Source organism: Malaclemys terrapin, chromosome 3 (genome assembly GCF_027887155.1).
Source record: "Malaclemys terrapin pileata isolate rMalTer1 chromosome 3, rMalTer1.hap1, whole genome shotgun sequence".
In the NCBI taxonomy this organism is placed as follows: Eukaryota; Metazoa; Chordata; order Testudines; family Emydidae; genus Malaclemys; species Malaclemys terrapin.
Window position 1 is genome coordinate 161124028 of NC_071507.1, and position 19321 is coordinate 161143348.

At 42.7% G+C, this 19321-nt stretch overlaps 1 protein-coding gene across 1 annotated transcript in view; it reads right to left on the reverse strand.

The window, feature by feature from the left end:
• Positions 1-19321, reverse strand: part of BEND6 (BEN domain containing 6) — a 47763-nt gene that overhangs the window by 15360 nt on the left and 13082 nt on the right. The window contains exons 2-7 of the mRNA XM_054022037.1: positions 10806-11034; positions 10552-10697; positions 9843-9941; positions 9269-9446; positions 1500-1717; positions 11-203 (exon numbers count right to left, since the gene is read on the reverse strand). Of these exons, the coding sequence (XP_053878012.1) occupies positions 11-203; positions 1500-1717; positions 9269-9446; positions 9843-9941; positions 10552-10697; positions 10806-11001 (1030 nt within the window). The 5' untranslated portion in view covers positions 11002-11034. The remainder of the gene's footprint in view (positions 1-10; positions 204-1499; positions 1718-9268; positions 9447-9842; positions 9942-10551; positions 10698-10805; positions 11035-19321) is intronic.

Consider the following 19321-nt stretch of genomic DNA (forward strand, 5'->3'; position numbering starts at 1 on the left):
TAGTCATCACCTATGATTTCCTGAACTTCATTTTGATTCATTGCTGGTTTTGCTGCTTTATCCTTTGAAGAGGAGGATTTTGCACCTGTCAGACTATGCGTGGCCATGTACTCGTGTGTATAAAGGGCTTGCATCAAATCATTTATAAACTTTTGAGGCTTGCTCTTGTTACAAAGGGCAATCTGCCATTTTTCAATCTTGAACTGAAAAATACAATGGTCATAGACATGACTGTTCCAATCCTCACAAAATACAACCAAATGTAAACATGCTTTTTTAAAAAAAAATTATTTCCAACATTTTCAAAAGCAGCATCTGCACCAGTGCCCTCAAAACTGTGTGGCCAAGATGTGTGCACCTCTAATTTTGGAATTGCACATGTAAAATACATTTTGTAGATACAAGGGAGGGGCCAGATTGTGGTGCCTTACTCATGCTGGTGAATGTTTTCTCAAGCAGACTCACTGGTTTCAATGGAACTACTCGCCTCAGTAAATGCTCACCAATGTTAGTAAGAGCTCCAAAATCTGGATCTAGGCTATTAGCTATCGAATGCAGCTGCTGTTTGCATGTAGAAATCAGAGTATTTGGTCTCCCCCAAACTTGGGTTTGCAATTTTAACCCATGTCAATTTAGAGGCAGGGTTACGACCACTTAGAAAATATGGGCCTGTATGCTTATTTGGAGATGTCAGGGTAGATTTTGTACATAACAGTTGTCATATTTAATTTAATTTAATAAAATCATCATCTCTTAATAGTCTTAAATGGATTTTCCAATTTAGGGACATGTGAAATAAAGTCCATGCAACTGATCTGTACAGATTGGCATGACTCAGAACATTGAAACATTTATGTAAATTATGAATGCAAAAACTAATGGCGTTATTTAATTAAATCTTTAAATTGATATTTTTCCTGTACAGATTCTGTGCCTGTGATCGCCTGATAATACTATAATGGAACATCTGGGACCCAGGTTGCTCCATCCAAAATCAGAGTAACTCCAATTAAGTTCTGGCCAATCTCTTTAAAGTGGGCAGAAAGATACTCTTCTCCCTTTGTTTATTTATTTATTATTTGAAAAAGAAAGAGTTAGACCTTCTTTCATAACTTTAAGGTCATATTTTCCCCTCAGCTGTTTGAAGTCAATCAAAGTCCCCCCTGCACAGCCAAGCATACGATTTATTCCTTGAATTGAAAAGCATTTCATACTGGTCCATGATCTGTCCTCACCCACGGACGTGAAAATCTACTGAAGTTAAGGAAGTGGCAAAATTGCACCTGAGGGTGCACTGTGATTCACTGTGTCTAATGGGAAACCTCTCGCACACAAAAGGATAACTGTTATTTATTAATAAATTCCTTAACTATCCTAATTACTGTCTGATAATAAAATTATCATTACTGAGGTTTACTTTTCTTTACATAGTCTCAATAAACGTTGCAATCTATCAACTTTTATTTAACTCTTATTGCTGAAATAAGCTTTCAGCTAACCTGTTTCTCAGGCTGTTGCTCCTCTTCCTCCACGTTCAATGCGATCGGTGAATTGGAGTTACTGTGGATAGTTGCATATGAATCTGATAAAGAACTGTTTGATGCTTTCCAGACGGTGTGTGAATGAATACTGGAGGCAGATGTGGTCACTCCCCCCTTGAGCAGGGCCTCAGCCATACCTACCAGTTCCTCAAAATGTGTGACTGCCTGTGGCAACACTGAAATTGGAAAGAGTGATCACTAAGAATAGCCACTGATGCTACTAAACTTTGGTTTAGTTTCATGTATACAGGTATTTTTGTAACCAAACTCCTGTCACAGTAGTAAAAAGAACAGGAGTTGCAGTCTCCTTTTAGACCAACCACAGCAATCAGCAGAGATATCATTAGAACGGTGTTTTCTTTTTTTAAACTCCTTTCCTGGCACCAAATAAACCCCACAATGGAGATCAGGCTTCCAGTATAAGCAGTGTGCTAGCTCTCTGCGGATTGTTAAAAGGAGCCATCGGTTAACACTTGCCCACTGTAATGCTGACCTGACTGTTTTTCATGTCTTTCTCTTACACTGCTTTCTCAAAATATGTACAGCACTACAAGATTAAAGAGTATGGGACAAATTCAGAATAGTTAGAAGCAGGTCCAATTCTATTCACTTGAATGGAGGTATGTCTGGCTGCATTTGACCTTTTATTTTTTGCTATAAGAAATCCTTTAAAATGTCCCCTTATTTGGTCAACACATTATTTACACAGATGAGCTTTTCTGGAGTGAGTCCATTACAAAGATTACATTCAGCAGAGTGGCAAAGCATGATCCGATGAAACACTGTAAGAAATAAAGAGGAAGCAAAAAGCACAGTAATTAAACTAATAGAAATTATACAGCAAGGGGGAAATGTGAGCACTCAAGAGGAAAGTAGAAATAGACCTAGCAATTTAAATGAAATGGACAGATATTAACAATCTTTTACTGGACTAATTTCTGTTGGATAGAGAGTAAGCTCTCTCTGGGTAAGCTCAAAACTTGGCCTGGTCTACACTACGGGTTTAGGTCGACTTTAGCAGTGTTAAACCGAATTAAGCCTGGACACGTCCACACAACGAGGCCCTTTCTTTCGACTTAAAGGGCCCTTTAAACCGGTTTCTTTACACCACCTCCGACGAGGGGATTAGCGATAAAACCGGCCTTTGCGGGTCGGAATTGGGGTAGTGTGGACGGAATTCGATGTTATTGGCCTCCGGGAGCTATCCCACAGTGCTTCATTGTGACCGCTCTGGACAGCGCTCTCAACTCAGATGCACTGACCAGGTAGACAGGAAAAGACCCGCGAAGGTTTGAATTTCATTTCCTGTTTGCCCAGCGTGGAGAGCACAGGTGACCACGCAGAGCTCATCAGCACAGGTAACCGTCATGGAGTCCTCCCAGGATCGCAAAAGAGCTCCAGCATGGACCGAACGGGAGGTACGAGATCTGCTCGCCATATGGGGAGATGAAGCAGTGATAGCTGAACTCCGTAGCAGTAAAAGAAATGGAAAAGTATTAGAAAAGATCTCCAAGGCCATGAAGGACCGAGGCCATAACAGGGACACACAGCAGTGCCGCGTGAAAATTAAGGAGCTACGGCAAGCCTACCACAAAGCCAGAGAAGCAAACGGAAGGTCCGGGGCAGAGCCGCAAACTTGCCGCTACTACGCGGAGCTGCATGCGATCCTAGGCGGTGCAGCCACCACTACCCCAACCGTGTGCTATGACTCTCTCACTGGAGAAACACACAGGGAAGACGGTTCGGGGAACGAGGAAGATGACGATGGAGGTACTGTAGGTAGCTCACAGCAGCAAGGAAGCGGAGAAACCGGTTTCCCCAACAGCCAGGATATGTTTGTGACCCTGGACCTGGAACCAGTAACCCCCGAACTCACCCAAGACCCTCAGGGCACACAGGAGACCTCTGGTGAGTGTAACTTTGTAAATATTTGTAAACATTACAAAAAAAAAGCAAGCAAGTCTGTTAACGTGTATGGGGATGGAGCGGAAATCCTCCAGGGACATCTCCAGAAAGCTCTCCTGGTTGAAATGGGGTGATTTTATTAAGGGGGACATTCAGAGGCGCCCGTTCCTGCTCTTCTGACCAGAAATGTTCCCCGCTGTTAACCACGCGGTGGGGGGAGGGGTGAAGTGATCATCCCAGAGAATCGTGTGTGTGTGTGTGTGGGGGGGGGTGGTTTACTTGTGTTTGTGCCGCATGTTAACCGGGAAACCGCAGCCCCCTCCTTTTACATTGAAACCCCATTTTAAATGGACAACCCAATTCATCCTTGATATGGGAAATGCGCTGCTGTTTGCAACCTTTCCCGCATGTTAAGAAGGTTAAAAAAGCCAAAACACTGTGGCCTACGATGGCTGCCTGCAAGCCGAAATATGCGACCTTGTAATGAAAGAGTGTACCCATTGTTCCCTAAAATGTGTCTTTTTTAACCACCTCTCCCTTCTCCTCCGCCAGCTGCAAATGTTTCTCCTTCGCAGAGGCTCGTGAACATTAGAAAGAGAAAACGTAAGACGAGGGACGAGATGTTCACGGAGCTGCAGATGTCCGCCCAGGCTGATAGAGCACAGCAGAATGCGTGGAGGCAGTCAATGTCGGAGATGAGAAAAGCCCAATATGAACGAGAGGAGAGGTGGCGGGCTGAATCGCGGGAAGAACAGAGCAAGTGGCGGGCTGAAGACGATAGGTGGCGTCAGCTTGCAGACAGACGTCAAGAGGCAATGCTCCGTCTGCTGGAGCATCAAACTGATATGCTCGAGCGTATGGTTGAGTTGCAGGAAAGGCAGCAGGAGCAGAGACCGCCGGTACAGCCCCTGTGTAACCAACAGCCCTCCTCCCCAAGTTCCATAGCCTCCTCACCAAGACGCCGAAGAACACGGTGGGGGGGCCTCCGTCCACCCAGTCACTCCACCCCAGATGATCGCCCAAGCATCAGAAGGCTGGCCTTCAATAAGAGTTAAAGTTTTAAAATGCAGTGTGTCCTTTTCCATCCCTCCTCCCCCACCCATCCCAGGCTACCTTGGCAATTATCCCCCTACCTCTGTAAGGAACTAATAAAGAATGCATGAATGTGAAAAAACAATGACTTTATTGCCTCTGCAAGCGGGAGGGGAGGGGAGGGTGGGGTGGGGTGGTTGGTTTACAGGGAAGTAGAGTGAACCGGGTCGGGGGGGGGGTTGGAGGGTTCATCAAGGAGAAACAAACAGAAGTTTCACACAGTAGCCTGGCCAGTCACAAAACTCGTTTTCAAAGCTTCTCTGATGCGCACCGCGCCCTGCTGTGCTCCTCTAACCGCCCTGGTGTCTGGCTGCGCGTAATCAGCGGCCAGGCGAGTTGCCTCAACCTCCCACCCCGCCATAAAGGTCTCCCCCTTACTCTCACAGATATTGTGGAGCGCACAGCAAGCAGCAATAACAATGGGGATATTCTTTTCGCTGAGATCTGAGCGAGTCAGTAAGCTGCGCCAGCGCGCTTTTAAACGTCCAAATGCACATTCCACCACCATTCGGCACTTGCTCAGCCTGTAGTTGAACAGGTCCTGACTCCTGTCCAGGCTGCCTGTGTACGGCTTCATGAGCCATGGCATTAAGGGGTAGGCTGGGTCCCCAAGGATCACGATAGGCATTTCAACATCCCCAATGGTCACTTTCTGGTCCGGGAAGAAAGTCCCTTCCTCCAGCTTTCGAAACAGAGCAGAGTTCCTGAAGACGCGAGCATCATGTACCTTTCCCGGCCATCCCACGTTGATGTTGGTGAAACGTCCCTTGTGATCCACCAGGGCTTGCAGCAGCATTGAAAAGTACCCCTTGCGGTTTACGTAGTCGGTGGCTTGGTGCTCCGGTGACAAGATAGGGATATGGGTTCCGTCTATGGCCCCGCCACAGTTTGGGAATCCCATTTCAGCAAAACCATCCACTATTGACTGCACGTTGCCCAGAGTCACTACCCTTGCTATCACCAGGTCTTTCATTGCCCTGGCAAATTGGATCACAGCAGCCCCCACCGTAGATTTGCCCACTCCAAATTGATTCCCGACTGACCGGTAGCTGTCTGGCGTTGCAAGCTTCCACAGGGCTATCGCCACTCGCTTCTCAACTGTGAGGGCTGCTCTCATCTTGGTATCCTGGCGTTTCAGGGCAGGGGAAAGCAAGTCACAAAGTTCCATGAAAGTGGCCTTACGCATGCGAAAGTTTCGCAGCCACTGGGAATCGTCCCATACCTGCAGCATGATGCGATCCCACCAGTCTGTGCTTGTTTCCCGGGCCCAGAATCGGCGTTCCACGGCATCAACCTGCCCCAGTGACACCATGATTTCCACATTGCTGGGGCCTGTGCCTTGTGAGAGGTCTATGTCCATGTCAATTTCCTCATCACTCTCGTCGCCGCGCTGCAATCGCCTCCTCGCCTGGTCCGGGTTTCACCTTGGCATGTTCTGGCTCTGCATATACTCCAGGACAATGCGCGTGGTGTTCATAGTGCTCATAATTGCCGCGGTGATCTGAGCGGGCTCCATGATCCCAGTGCTAGCTATGGCGCCTGGTCAGAAAAAAGGCGCGAAAGTAGTATCTGATGGACCAGGAGAAGGAGGGCGGGAGGGAGGGAGGGCCGAGTGACGACATGGCGTACAGGTACAGGAACAGGGAGAAACACAAACAACTGTCACACAGAATGGTCCCCCCAAAGATTAAACTGGAAACCCTGGGCTTAGCAGGCCGTTGATTTCACGGAGGAAGGGGAAGCAAATGAACACAGAACAAATCTATTTTTACATCTTAAGGTGGCAGCCGACGGTGCAGCATGAGTGACAGCCATACCAGTATGACGACGATGGGTACCAATCATAATATACCATCATCTGCCAAAAGGCAAGGGGCTGCTGCTGTGTAGCAATGCAGCCCCACGTCTGCCAGCCCCACGTCCGCCAGCACCCAGCATCGCCCTCGGCCTCTTCTGGGTGCTTAGCAGACAATATTGGGCAATTGGCAGAAAATAGTATATTACGACTGGTAACCGTCATCATCAAAACAGTAGCATGTCTGCCCAGGTGGCCATGATTGACAGCCATACCAGTATGACGACGACGGGTACCAGTCATAATATACCATCACCTGCAAGGGGCTGGTGCAATGCAGCCCTACGGCTGCCAGCCCCACGGCTATCACTCATGCTACACCGTCTACCGCCAAAAGGCAGTTAGCAGCTGCTGCTGTGTAGCAATGCAGTCCCACGTCTGCCGGCACCCAGAGGACATATGGTGACGGTGAGCTCAGCTGAGCTGAGCGGGCTCCATGCTTGCCGTGGTATGTTGTCTGCACAGGTAACCCAGGTAAAAAGGCGTGAATCTATTGTCTGCCGTTGCTGTGACGAGGGGGGAGGGGCCTGACGACATGTACCCAGAACCGCCCGCGACACTGTTTTGCATCATCCGGGCATTGGGATCTCAACCCAGAATTCAAAGAAAAGGCGCGTACCGCTTCTCGGCTCTCTGAGCTGTGGCGCAAACATAGTATCTGACGGCCTAGGGGAAGGAGGGAGGGGGGCCGAGTGACGACATGGCGTAGAGGTACAGGGAATTAAAATAAAGAACGGTGGCTGTGCATCAGGGAGTGACACAAACAACTGTCACAGACTGGTCCCCCCCAAAGATTAAACTGAAAACCCTGGGTTTAGCAGGCCGTTGATTTGACGGAGGGAGGGGGAAGCAAATGAATATAGAGCAAATCTATTTTTTTACATCTTAAGACGACGGTGCAGCATGACTGATAGCCCTCGGCATCTTTCTGGGTGCTTGGCAGCAAATACGGGGCGGTGTATGACGATGGTCTTCAGGCCTATTGCACAATCGGCTGCTCAGGGAAGACTCTGCTAACGTACGATGACCCGACTTGTAATAGGATGGCTAACAGTCGTAATACACCATTTACTGCCAAAAGGCAAGCCCCACGGCTGCCAGCACCCAGATCGCCGATGAAGGCTACCAGTCTACTGCACCGTCTACCGCCAAAAGGCAGTTAGCAGCTGCTGCTGTGTAGCAATGCAGTCCCACGTCTGCCGGCACCCAGAGGACATATGGTGACGGTGAGCTCAGCTGAGCTGAGCGGGCTCCATGTTGTCTGCACAGGTAACCCAGGTAACCCAGGTAAAAAGGCACGAATCTATTGTCTGCCGTTGCTGTGACGGGGGAGGGAGGGGCCTGACGACATGTACCCAGAACCGCCCGCGACACTGTTTTGCATCATCCGGGCATTGGGATCTCAACCCAGAATTCCAAGGGGCGGCAGAGACTGCGGGAACTGTGGGATAGCTGTGGGATAGCTACCCATAGTGCAATGCTCCGGAAGTCGACGCTAGCCTCGTACTGTGGACGCGGTCCGCCGACTAGAGCACCTAGAGCATTTTATTGTGTGGACACACACAATCGGCTGTATACAACCGATTTCAATAAAACCGGCTTCTATAAATTCGAACTAATTTCGTAGTGTAGACATACCCCTTGTCTCTCTCACCAACAGAAGTTGGTCTAATAAAAGATATTACCTCACCCACTTTGTCTGTCTACTATCCTGGAACCAATACAGTTATACCACCGCTGTATACAGATATTATTAACAATATCAGATTCAATCTGAAAAAATTGTACTGATACATTTAGAGAAAAACAATTCAGAATACAAAGGTCAAATGGGTGAGGGAAGACTGAAACAAAGTAACAATGAGAGAGGACCAGGTAGACAATGAACTGAACTGAATATGTGCTTGCAACATCATATGGTGACCAAGGGGGAAAAAAGCAATGTTATACTGGGTTGTATATATGGTGGCATCATGTTACTGATAAGGCAGGTGACAGACCCTATTTAAGCAGCATTTGTTCATTTACATTTTGAATGCTGCATACAGTTTTGGCTGTCCATATTAAGAAAACAACAATGAATTGGAGGGGGATCCAGAGAAGACCAACTAAGGTGATTAAGGTTAAAAGAGCTAAATGGGTATAAATTGGTTAAAAGATTACAAGGCATCACCTAGAAATAACTGATGATTTTCAAATGGAAGAAATTATTTGGTTCAGGGATGAATAATTAGAACTGAAGGGACAGAACTAAGTAGGGGAAATTTTAGAATATCAATAATTGCCGAACAGTAACATCAGTTAGACTTTGATCAGTGGAGTCCCAGTTGCTGGAGTTATTCAGACTTGACCTACAGTTATCCAAGGCACATGGAAATGTTCTATGAGGAACAATCCTGCTGATTTAACAGATTTTTTTCCATCTTTAAACTCAATGATCTCACGATCTCTTTTTAAGTTGATTTCATCTATGGGCTAACTGGAATTAAATGCTGTAGTTACGCAGAAATGACTTTTTTTTACTAATTTGGAGCTAGTTCTTGACAGATGCTTGAGCACTCACAATTCCCACGTAAGTGTCCTCACAACAATCAGGACTTTATGTGCTTTCAGCTCTCCTCTTCATCAAAAAGTGTCCATTTTTTCATGTTCTCTGTGTATATATATATATATATATATATATATATATATATATATATATATCTTCCTACTGTATTTTCCACTGCATGCATCCGATTAAGTGGGTTTTAGCCCACAAAAGCTTATGCTCAAATAAATTTGTTAGTCTATAAGGTGCCACAAGTACTCCTCATTCTTTTTGCTAATATAGACTAACACGGCTAGCACTCTGAAACCCATTTTCCCCAAAGTTTACCTTGAAGCATGACCAGTGACTGCCGTAGGCGACAGTTTTCTCTCATAGTGTCTGTCAGTTTCCTTTTCAGACTTTTTATTTTGGCACATAGTTCCACTTTGGACAACTGAAACAAGGGCTCCTCATCATCACTGCTGCTTTCGCTGTACAGAAAGGCATTTCCAGAATATGGTTCTCTCTGAAAAAATAAATAAATTGGGCTATAAAGCAACAACAGAAAATAAAAATATCTACTATTAAACTGTCTGGCTAAAGGAGGATATTCTCTTTACAAAGACACACAAAGTATAAATATGAGTTCACTTTAATAATCAACTTAATTAACATTGATAATGTAATTCAATTTACAACCAAACTGGTTGACTACAATATTAACAATACTTAGCTCTAATACATTTTTACTTTATATGTCCCCAGCACTATATGAACATTTATTAAGATAGCATCTTTCAGCGGCACTTAATTCACCTAAAATTTTAAATAAATTATTTTTTTAAATGTGAACCTCAGCTTTGCTGTGCTGTACAGCTGCAAATTACTGATGACAAGATGACAAGATGACAAGATGTTTTACCTGTTTATTAATTAAAGATGTTTCAAGTTGACTCAGGATGTTGGCAGAGGCAGAGGCCTGTAATGATTTCTTTCTTTTTATACTCTTCATCATTTTCCCCTGAAAACAACCGCATGATAATACATTTGTGCTCACATAGTGCTTTCTATCAGAAGATCTCATTGTACACTACAATGAATAATTAGAACTGAAGGGACAGAACTAGGTAGGGGAAATTTTAGAATATCAATAATTGCCGAACAATAACATCAGTTAGACTTTGATCAGTGGAGTCCTTTTGGCCTTACTATGTCCTTTGAGTAGAAAAAATATGTCTGTATCTCTTGTCAGTTCTGAGATCCATGGGTTCTCCTGAGTAATTTGCAGCTCTCAGTTCTGCCATGACCCCTGCCCACTTTATGTGTTGTCAGACCCCTTTCTCATTGGGGATGATGCAGTGCAGCTGCACGACATCCAAAGCTGTGAAGATTCTACATACATTTTCTCCTTCTGCAACTTCTGATAAGGATGGAGGGAAGATCTGGACCTGTGTTATCAATTACCCCAACATGTCATTGAGCTAAGGCATGTGAAGACTGCCTTTGTCCCCACTGCCAACATACACATACTGTGTACCCAGAAAAGTCAGTAACAATGGACTCGAACATTATACTAAGGCACAAAAGTAACAGGTTCACACCTGGGAATACAACAGAGACTGAAAACCCACCTGCCCTTTGTCCAGGTCACTATCTTCACTCTCTGAGAATATCATCTCAATCCTCTTCCTCTTGCCTTTTCCAACAACTTGTATTTTTGTAATTTCATCTGCCTGCAATATCTTTGGCATCATCTCAACTAGCTCTTGAGGGTCATCTGAAGTGGAGGAAAGAGAAGTCCAAGCAGATGATACTATTCTGCTAGTCATCTAATGACATCTGAAATTAAATTCTTATAAATGGGCTGCTTTGCAGATGGACTCACCACTCATGTACACTACTTTTACTAAATGTTTCTCTGTCTTCCTTTCTCCCACAGGCCAGTTAACTAGCACCTGCTCATTTGGTTTCAGGAGTCCTTCTAGTTCTCTGTCGTCATTGGGAAGATCCTGAATCCATGAAGTCTCTCCGATTTGTAGCGAATTATCATTTACAAAATCGAACAGCGTGAACTTTTTCATTTTTAAGGGATTTCCTTGTCACACAGCCACAGCCTGAAGAATTTCATAGGAAAAATAATTGTTATTTCATCATGTCACTGGTGTACATGAAGCTTTACAAACAGATTTTTTTTTGAAAATCCAACCCTCTCCTCCTTGGATCTTACAATCTGAGGACCTCTCTGTGTGAAAATAACCTGTATAGGGGAAGAGAAAACTAGCCAAGTCGCCTGTGAACTCTTCCTTCAAAAGGGGAGAGAGGAAGAGTTTGCCCAGCATACATATAGCCACAGAAGTGGAAAGAAATTTGGTCTCAATGTGCAGCAGCAATCAAAAAAGCGAACAGAATGTTAGGAACCATTAGGAAAGGGATAGATAATGAGACAGAAAATATCATATTGCCTCTATATAAATCCATGGTATGGCCACATCTTGAATTCTGCTTGCAGATGTGGTCGCCCCATCTCAAAAAGATATATTAGAATTGGAAAAGGTTCAGAAAAGGGCAACAAAAATTATTAGGGGTATGGAGCAGCTTCCGTAAGAAGAGAGATTAATAAGACTGGGACTTTTCAGCTTGGAAAAGAGACAACTAAGGGGGGATATGATAGAGATCTATAAAATCATAACTGTATGGAGAAAGTAAATAAGGAAGTGTTATTTACTCCTTCTCATAACACAAGAACTAGGGGTCACCAAATGAAATTAATAGACAGCAGGTTTAAAACAAACAAAAGGAAGTATTTCTTCACACAACGCACAGTCAACCTGTGGAACTCTTTACCAGAGGATGTTTTGAAGGCCAAGACTATAACAGAGTTCAAAAAAGAAGTAGGTAACTTCATGGAGGATAGGTCCATCAATGGCTATTAGCCGGGATGGGCAGGAATGGTGTCCCTAGCCTCTGTTTGCCAGAAGCTGGGAATGAGTGACAGGGAATGGATCACTTGATGCTTACCTGTTCATTCCCTCTGGGGCACCTGGCATTGGCTGCTGTTCGAAGACTGGATACTGGGCTAGATGGACCTTTGGTCTGACCCAGTATGGCCATTCTTATGTTCTCCAAACCTATACACTACAGGGGATCCACTGAAGAAAAGGGGCATTCACACAGAGGGTCTCTGCCTCCACACTACTACCTTGTCTCCTTATCTGTCTGCCGCCCCCTGACCACTATGCCTGGAGTTTCCCTCACCTTATAGGGTCCTGAATGCAGAGGTAAAAAAATATAGACTCAGAAGGCTTAAAGGTACAAAGATGATAAAAACTTTAGACAGTAGTTTACCCTTGCAACTTGATGTATGATTAAAAAGACTATTAGTCATCCTATGGGCAACAAGATGTACAGTACAATTAGTCATATAGGAGCAACCCAGAACACCAAGGATAAGTGACTGTATGAAGTCTGACACATTCTGGCAATGGAAAAGTTGACATATATAAGAAATGACAATCTCAGGACTATTAGACAGTTGGGCTGCCTTTTATGAACTAGATTAAAGGCTACAAGGAGAACACAAAACCAACATTTACATTCCCCCCCTCCTTTTTTTTTTTTTACATTAGACTCTTGAAGGAAAAGAGTATTTTAATTCTCTTGAAATTTCATGGGCAGGGGGAAGGGAAGGAACAAAATGCAAACTGGAGTAGTTTATATTTTAGTTTGTTCTATTAAAAACAATGCAACATCATTTAAATGGCAGCAGATTATTGTTAAATGGATTACTACAAATATAAGTCAGTTCATATAGATGTATTACTTTCTGAAAATATTTTCTACTTTTAAATGGTCATTAGAATTTTTAGAAATAGCTATGGGATTTTGCCAAACTTTATTCTTCTCATGGACACATATATGGACCTTTCTATCAGTTCAGGGAGATACATCAGTTTTACAGAGCTGCAAACCAGTGAATGTATGAAGGCCCAAATGTGATAACTGAGTGATTTGTTTGGTCTCATTCTGTGTTAAGGTGATCTGGTGGTGTATGCATGGGCTGTCATGTAGTTAACCAGGAGCTGAAAAGGAGCACAATTGTTTGAGGCTATTATGCCAGAGTGAGAAGGTCTGGCTCAATGCTCTAAAAGGCAATTCACCCCTTTACAGAGGGCTAGCACAAGGCCTATGAACCATGGAAATGTTTCAGAAGAGCTGGCCCTCTGCACAGGATACATTTTGTCCTCTTAATTTTCAAAAGAGCAAATATACTCCCCTCAAAAGGCTTAATGATATGATGCTTTAGTGATAGCCACTAGGCGGAGAAAGAATTTACCATTCAAAAAAAATGGATTAAGAATTATCATTAGTACTCTCCATGAAGAGTTTGTTGGGTATGATATGAGTAGCATTGTGTAGGACTGGGTTGTACTTCTATTTTACATTTTTTCACGGAAGTGCAATTTCATGAGATTACATTTTCTTTAATATGAATGCAAAGTACTCCACTTAGGAAGGAACAGTCAACTACACACACACAAAATGGGAAATGATTGTCTAGGAGGGAGTACTGCAGAAAGGGATCTGGGAGTCATAGTGGATCACAAGCTGTATATGAGTCAACAGTATAACACTGTTGCAAAAAAAGCAAACATCATTCTGGGATGTATCAGCAAGAATGTTGTAAGCAAGACACGAGAAGTAATTCTTCCACTCTACTCTGCACGATAAGGCTTCAGCTGGAGCATTGTGTTCAGTTCTGGGCGCCACATTTCAGGAAAGATGTGGACATATTGGAGAAAGTCAAGAGGAGAGCAACAAAAATTATTAAAGGTCTAGAAAACATGACCTATGAGGGAAGATTGAAAAAATTGGAGAAGTATGGAGAAGAGAAGACAGAGGGAAACAGACAGTTTTCAAGTACATAAAAGGTTGTTTTAAGGAGGAGGGTAAAAAATTGTTCTCCTTAACCTCTGAGGATAGGACAAGAAGCAATGGGGTTAAATTGCAGCAAGGGAGGTTTAGGTTGGACATTAGGAAAAACTTCCCCATTGTCAGAATGTGTTAAGCACTGGAATAAATTGCCTAGGGTGCTTATGGAATCTCCGTCATTGGAGGATTTTAAGAACAGGTTAGATAAACACTTGTCAGGAATGGTCTCGTTATCAGTTAGTCCTGCCTTGAGAGAAGGGGACTGGCCTAGATGACCTATTGAGGTCCCTTCCAGTCCTATACTTCTATGATTCTCAGAACAACTAGAAAGCCGCAGATGATCTGAAAACACCCAAAACTTTAAAGTCTGGGGAAGAGGAATTCCCAAGTCATGAATCACTAGGAGCCTGATTCTGCTGCCCTTACACATGCTGAGTAGTTCTTTAGTCCACAAGAAGGAATCACTCAACACTGGTGTAGGTGGCAGAATTGAGCCCTAAGGGTTGTGCTCCTGCTCCCAGTGAAGTTTTGCCACTGACTTCAGTAGGAACGGATGAAGTCCAAAAATCACACTAAAATCAGGCCAATGGAATAGAAATTTGGCCAAAGTGAGATATACAAAGTGCAGGGTTTAAAAGAGGTCTGAGTACATGTGCATGCTCTGACAAACCCACTCTGCCTGACAGGGATAATTAGAGCCTTATCACAGCAGTCACGGACTCTGTAATTTATCATTATTTTTAAAAAAAAATCTGAGACTTTTGAGGATTTTTGCATGTGGTGGGTGGATGTGATCGTAAACAACTGAACCTATTTCACTGAGAGTCTGCCAACTTAAAAACATGGGAATCTGACAGAAATTGGAAAATAATATTCAGGGCTAGTGACTTGTCACACAGTCATGGATTGCATGACTTCTCTGATTTTAGGGGGAGAAGTCACAGAGCTTTCAGGGCTGCTTTAAAAGGCATCTGTGCTGTGCTGCGCTGCTGCTGCTTTTGCAGAGGCTGAGGCAAGAAAGCAGTGCTGAAGAGGTGGCAGAGGCTCTCTAGTAGCCACTTCTCTCTGCTGCTACTGCAGCACAGAATCAGCATGCACTTCAGCTGTTTTAAATATATTAGACGTGAAATGGTTTAAATCAGTTTTATTGCAACATAAAGGACACTGAGTAAAATAAAACAACCTTCAATTTCTTTGGTATTTTTCTTTCCCCCCACTGATCTCTTCACACAATTTACTGTGACAAGCTAGAGACCCTCAGGGATAAATACCTACCTGTCTGTTGGCATCTTCTTGAGAAAGTAATTAAAGGGGTTGGAAAGGTAGAACAAAATGTCTGTAATGAAGAAAAGAAAAAGTCCAAGATCCTCCACCTATAGAAGGAAAAGGCAGGGCCAGTCTTGCAGTTCTTTCACATGCAAAACTCTCACTGGAGTCAGTAAAAACAATGAGGAGTCCGATGGCACCTTAAAGACTAACAGATGTATTTGGGCATAAGCTTTCATGGGGAAAAAACCCACTTCTTCAGATGGAGTCAGTGGGCGTCTTGCTTGAGTAAGGACTGGATGATAGGATGCATCATCTCCAGGAGATGTTATCTGACAAAACAGATCACCAAAATGTAAAACAAATGTGTACACACCCTGGGTAGGGCCACTAGTTGCTGCTTGGGCAGAATAAGAAAGAATCATAGTAAAAACTGCCAAATTTTTTAATTAAAAAAAAAAAAAAGCTGAAATGTGACATTTTGACAATTTATAAACTTTTTTCCTCCAAACCTTTTCAAAGTGGGAAATTTGCTGAAACAGATCTTTTCCAGCAAACAGTTTTACTTTCAATGAATCGACATTATCCAATGAAAAAATGTTTGGACAATAAACTCCAACCAGCTCAATTCATAAACCTGCACTGTAGAAGAGGGCAGCTTTATAATCTGATCCAGCCTCCAGTAACTCCACTGGTATAGGACTCCAGGGAGAGGCTATCTATGCATTTTCCAGCTGCCTTAGACCAGTGGTTCTCAAACTTTTGTATTGGTGACCCCTTTCACACAGCAAGCCTCTGAGTGCGACTCCCACTTACAAATTAAAAACACATTTTTTTATATTTAACACTACAGGCAGTCCTCAACTTTACGGTGTTTGAGTTACGACAAACAGCACTTACGACATTTATAAATTGTCATCGTGTTTTGACTTTACGACGTCGGTTTCGACTGTACGACGCTCGATCTGACATTGTTCCTCTGTGAAATTCGAGTTATGACATTTTCGACTTAAGACACGATTTTCAGGAACCAATTGTGTCGTAAGGCCAAGGACTCCCTGTGGAGGCGAAGCGGGGTTTGGGAGTGGAGCCTGACAGCTTGCGATCCCCATGTAATAACCTCATGACCCCGTGAGGGGTTATGACCACCAGTTTGAGAACCCCTGCCTTAGACTGTCCCATCCTGACAGGGTCCTGGCCACTTTTGAGGCTGTACCAGCTAAGTCCAGTGCCCCTATTCCTGCTGGACTTTCTGCTTTTGAAGCTTGGAATTTAGAATCTACCAGTGCAGAATGAATCTGGTCTTGTGTTGTCCATCTTTTTTTTCTCTGCTTTGGGAGGCTTTATGTCCGAGTCCTGACATTGAGAGTTTTGGTGGATTAAATAATTTTAACTGGAAGAGATGTAATTGTTCACTAATATTACAGTGTGCAGTTACTAACTACAGAAGGGGGTTGTGTACCATTTATTAAAAACCACACTTGCATGTTTTTGTAAGCAAGTTACAACTGCCAGATTCTTCGTCTGAAAACACAAGCTACCCATTTCATAACTACTGTACCTTAAATTTACTGTTTATTTCTCTTGAGAGACCCTAATCTATCCCTAGTTTCTCTGAAATCAGATAGCCTGTAGAATTAAAAAAAAGGTGGAAGCAGCCATCTACATGGAGTGTAGAGGAAACATATATTAATTGGATCCCTAATTTTTGCAGACATGCTCACATCTCACATACTGAACAGACATTAAATATACAATTTTGCACATAGGATACTGTTACTAAGCAACCAGGAAAGCCAGAATAAGAAAAATAAACACAAAAGTCTTTGTAAAGACATCTCCCTCCCTGTGGCTGACAGAGTCTGTTCCAGTTCCATTCAGCAAGAGAGCTGGCAGATACCACGATGAGATCACTACTTCTCTTTCCTCTCAGTAAATGTAATGTAAAGTATTACAAATTTACAACATGTGATTTTAGCCACTCACTGAGTCTGTTCTCAATGAAGTTAGTGAGAGCTTTGCTACTGATTTCAATATAAACAAGATCAAGCCCACAATATACAATCCTTTACTGTATACCTGTTTCCTATCCTCCCAGGATTAATGCCTATATAGAAAAGATTAAACTCGTAGTATTGTAGTGAAACATGATCATTCTGAAATGTATATATACTACCATTGTTAACATTTTATATTGACCACTTTCTGGGTCCAGCCTTTAATAATCCCAATTCTCACTGGAAAGTCCCTCCGCTAACCAGCTACCAGCAGGAGGGGAGAGAGCTGGGTCTGCTGCAGCCAAAACCACTTCACTCCACACTAGGACACTAGTCCTATTTACAGAGTTTGGTCTCCATTGCTTTTTAAACTGAATTTCCCAAGAAAATTAAAGATATAGGTGCAAAATATCTTGGACTAAAGTAAAAACTCAAGAGAATTTAAATGGCCTCATAACAAGTTTATAATTAAAAATTAGGCCTTATTTAACTTGTATTTTTCCAGTTCTATGGTCTAATTCTGTTCCCACTGAAGTCAGTGTGAGATTTATCATTCACTTCAGAGGGAGAAGAATTAGGCCTTCAGTGAGGAATGCAGAAGTGCTGTTATTGCTCAAGAGCTTTATAGAGTGATATCATAGTCATTTTATGGGAAAGAATGATTTATGTAGAAACAAAAATCCACAGCTCTCAGGCAAGGTTTACAGAGCCCAGACTTCCCAGAAACAACAGAGATATTTTGTTACGCATTTAGCTGGAAAATTAGGGGGAAATCTATCAGAATATCACTGCAGAACTTTATAGATTCTGTAGATACATTTAAAATTAGCCCATTTCCACTAGCAGGGGATATACCAGTGAAGTAAATTTTCAGGCCAATGTGTGAGGGAATTTAGCTACACAATTCTTACTATCAGTATCTATCAACTGTACTTCTCCATAACTGAATTATAATGGATGGTTTGTCTGGTATAACTCGCTGTGAAACATTTTGAGATACTTCTGTGTGAACTGATGTTATTCATAGTAAGCCATATTATCTTATTTACACAGGTAGTCTCACTGATTTCAAAGTCCCATTGTCATTTGAAGTCTGCAGGACTATCACTATGCAGGGTTTGGCCTATACCTTGTGCTGCGTGTCAAAAATCTCCTTGAGGAGTCTGTGAGGTGATTATTTTTCATTACAGTTTCCTGCATGCTGTGAGCTTCAGCAACCTAGAAATACCTTGACATATTAATAACTCCTAAATATACCAATGTCCACCATAAGAACAATTCTGTTTTTAATTATAAGGTTCAAGTATTTTCTTTGAAAATGCTCTAGTTCCTGCACCAAACCATCTACCTTCTTTTGTAATCCTGAGAGATGACAAAGGAAAAATAATGGATTTACTAAGCAGAATTATTTAATAGCTTGAGGATTATAACAATATTTTAAAATTAGTAATTAATTTAGCTAACAGCTCAATATGTTGTGCAGACTCACAAAGACTGGGGAGATGCCTTTACTGAACTCAGTGGTTTACTTTCATTAGTCGACTTTCAAAGAAACAATCAAGCAAGACTACAATGAAAGAGATGTGGTACATTATCTTAATTCTGCATATTGGATAAATATCTTAAATAAATAGATATTTGACAGCTCTGTGATGGTATGTCTACAGTCACGTCTACAAGTTCAACTTGTATTTGCACAGGCACAAATTGACAAGACCATCACAAATACCATGTGCCAATGGGTACAGACTGGCAGCCAGAGTAACATTATGAATAGGAATGTGCAAATGTTCCTTCCAAAGTTCTTCCAGTGGAAGGATAATGTCACTAGGAGACGTTTAACCACAGACAAAGTCAGGCACAAGATATAAACTTAGCACTTGCTCTGAGAAATGGCCAGTCAAGAGCCATTTCTCTAAACTACCTGTTTTAGAATTTGTTCTGGAAAGATGAATAAAAGGGTGAAGAAAACATCAAACCATCTTTCCATAACCTACTAACCTACTTTAAAATTTGGCTGGTAAGAAGAACCTATGACCAGCCTTTCTGAGGGAGTTTAAAGCTGGTACAGACTAAATACAGTACTTACCTCCATCCTTCATACCCCACTACATAATATAGGTGCTCAAATACTACGGTGATGACTGCAGTACAAGAACATCTATAGAACAGAATAGAATATTCTAAATGGCCCAAACCTGTTTTTACA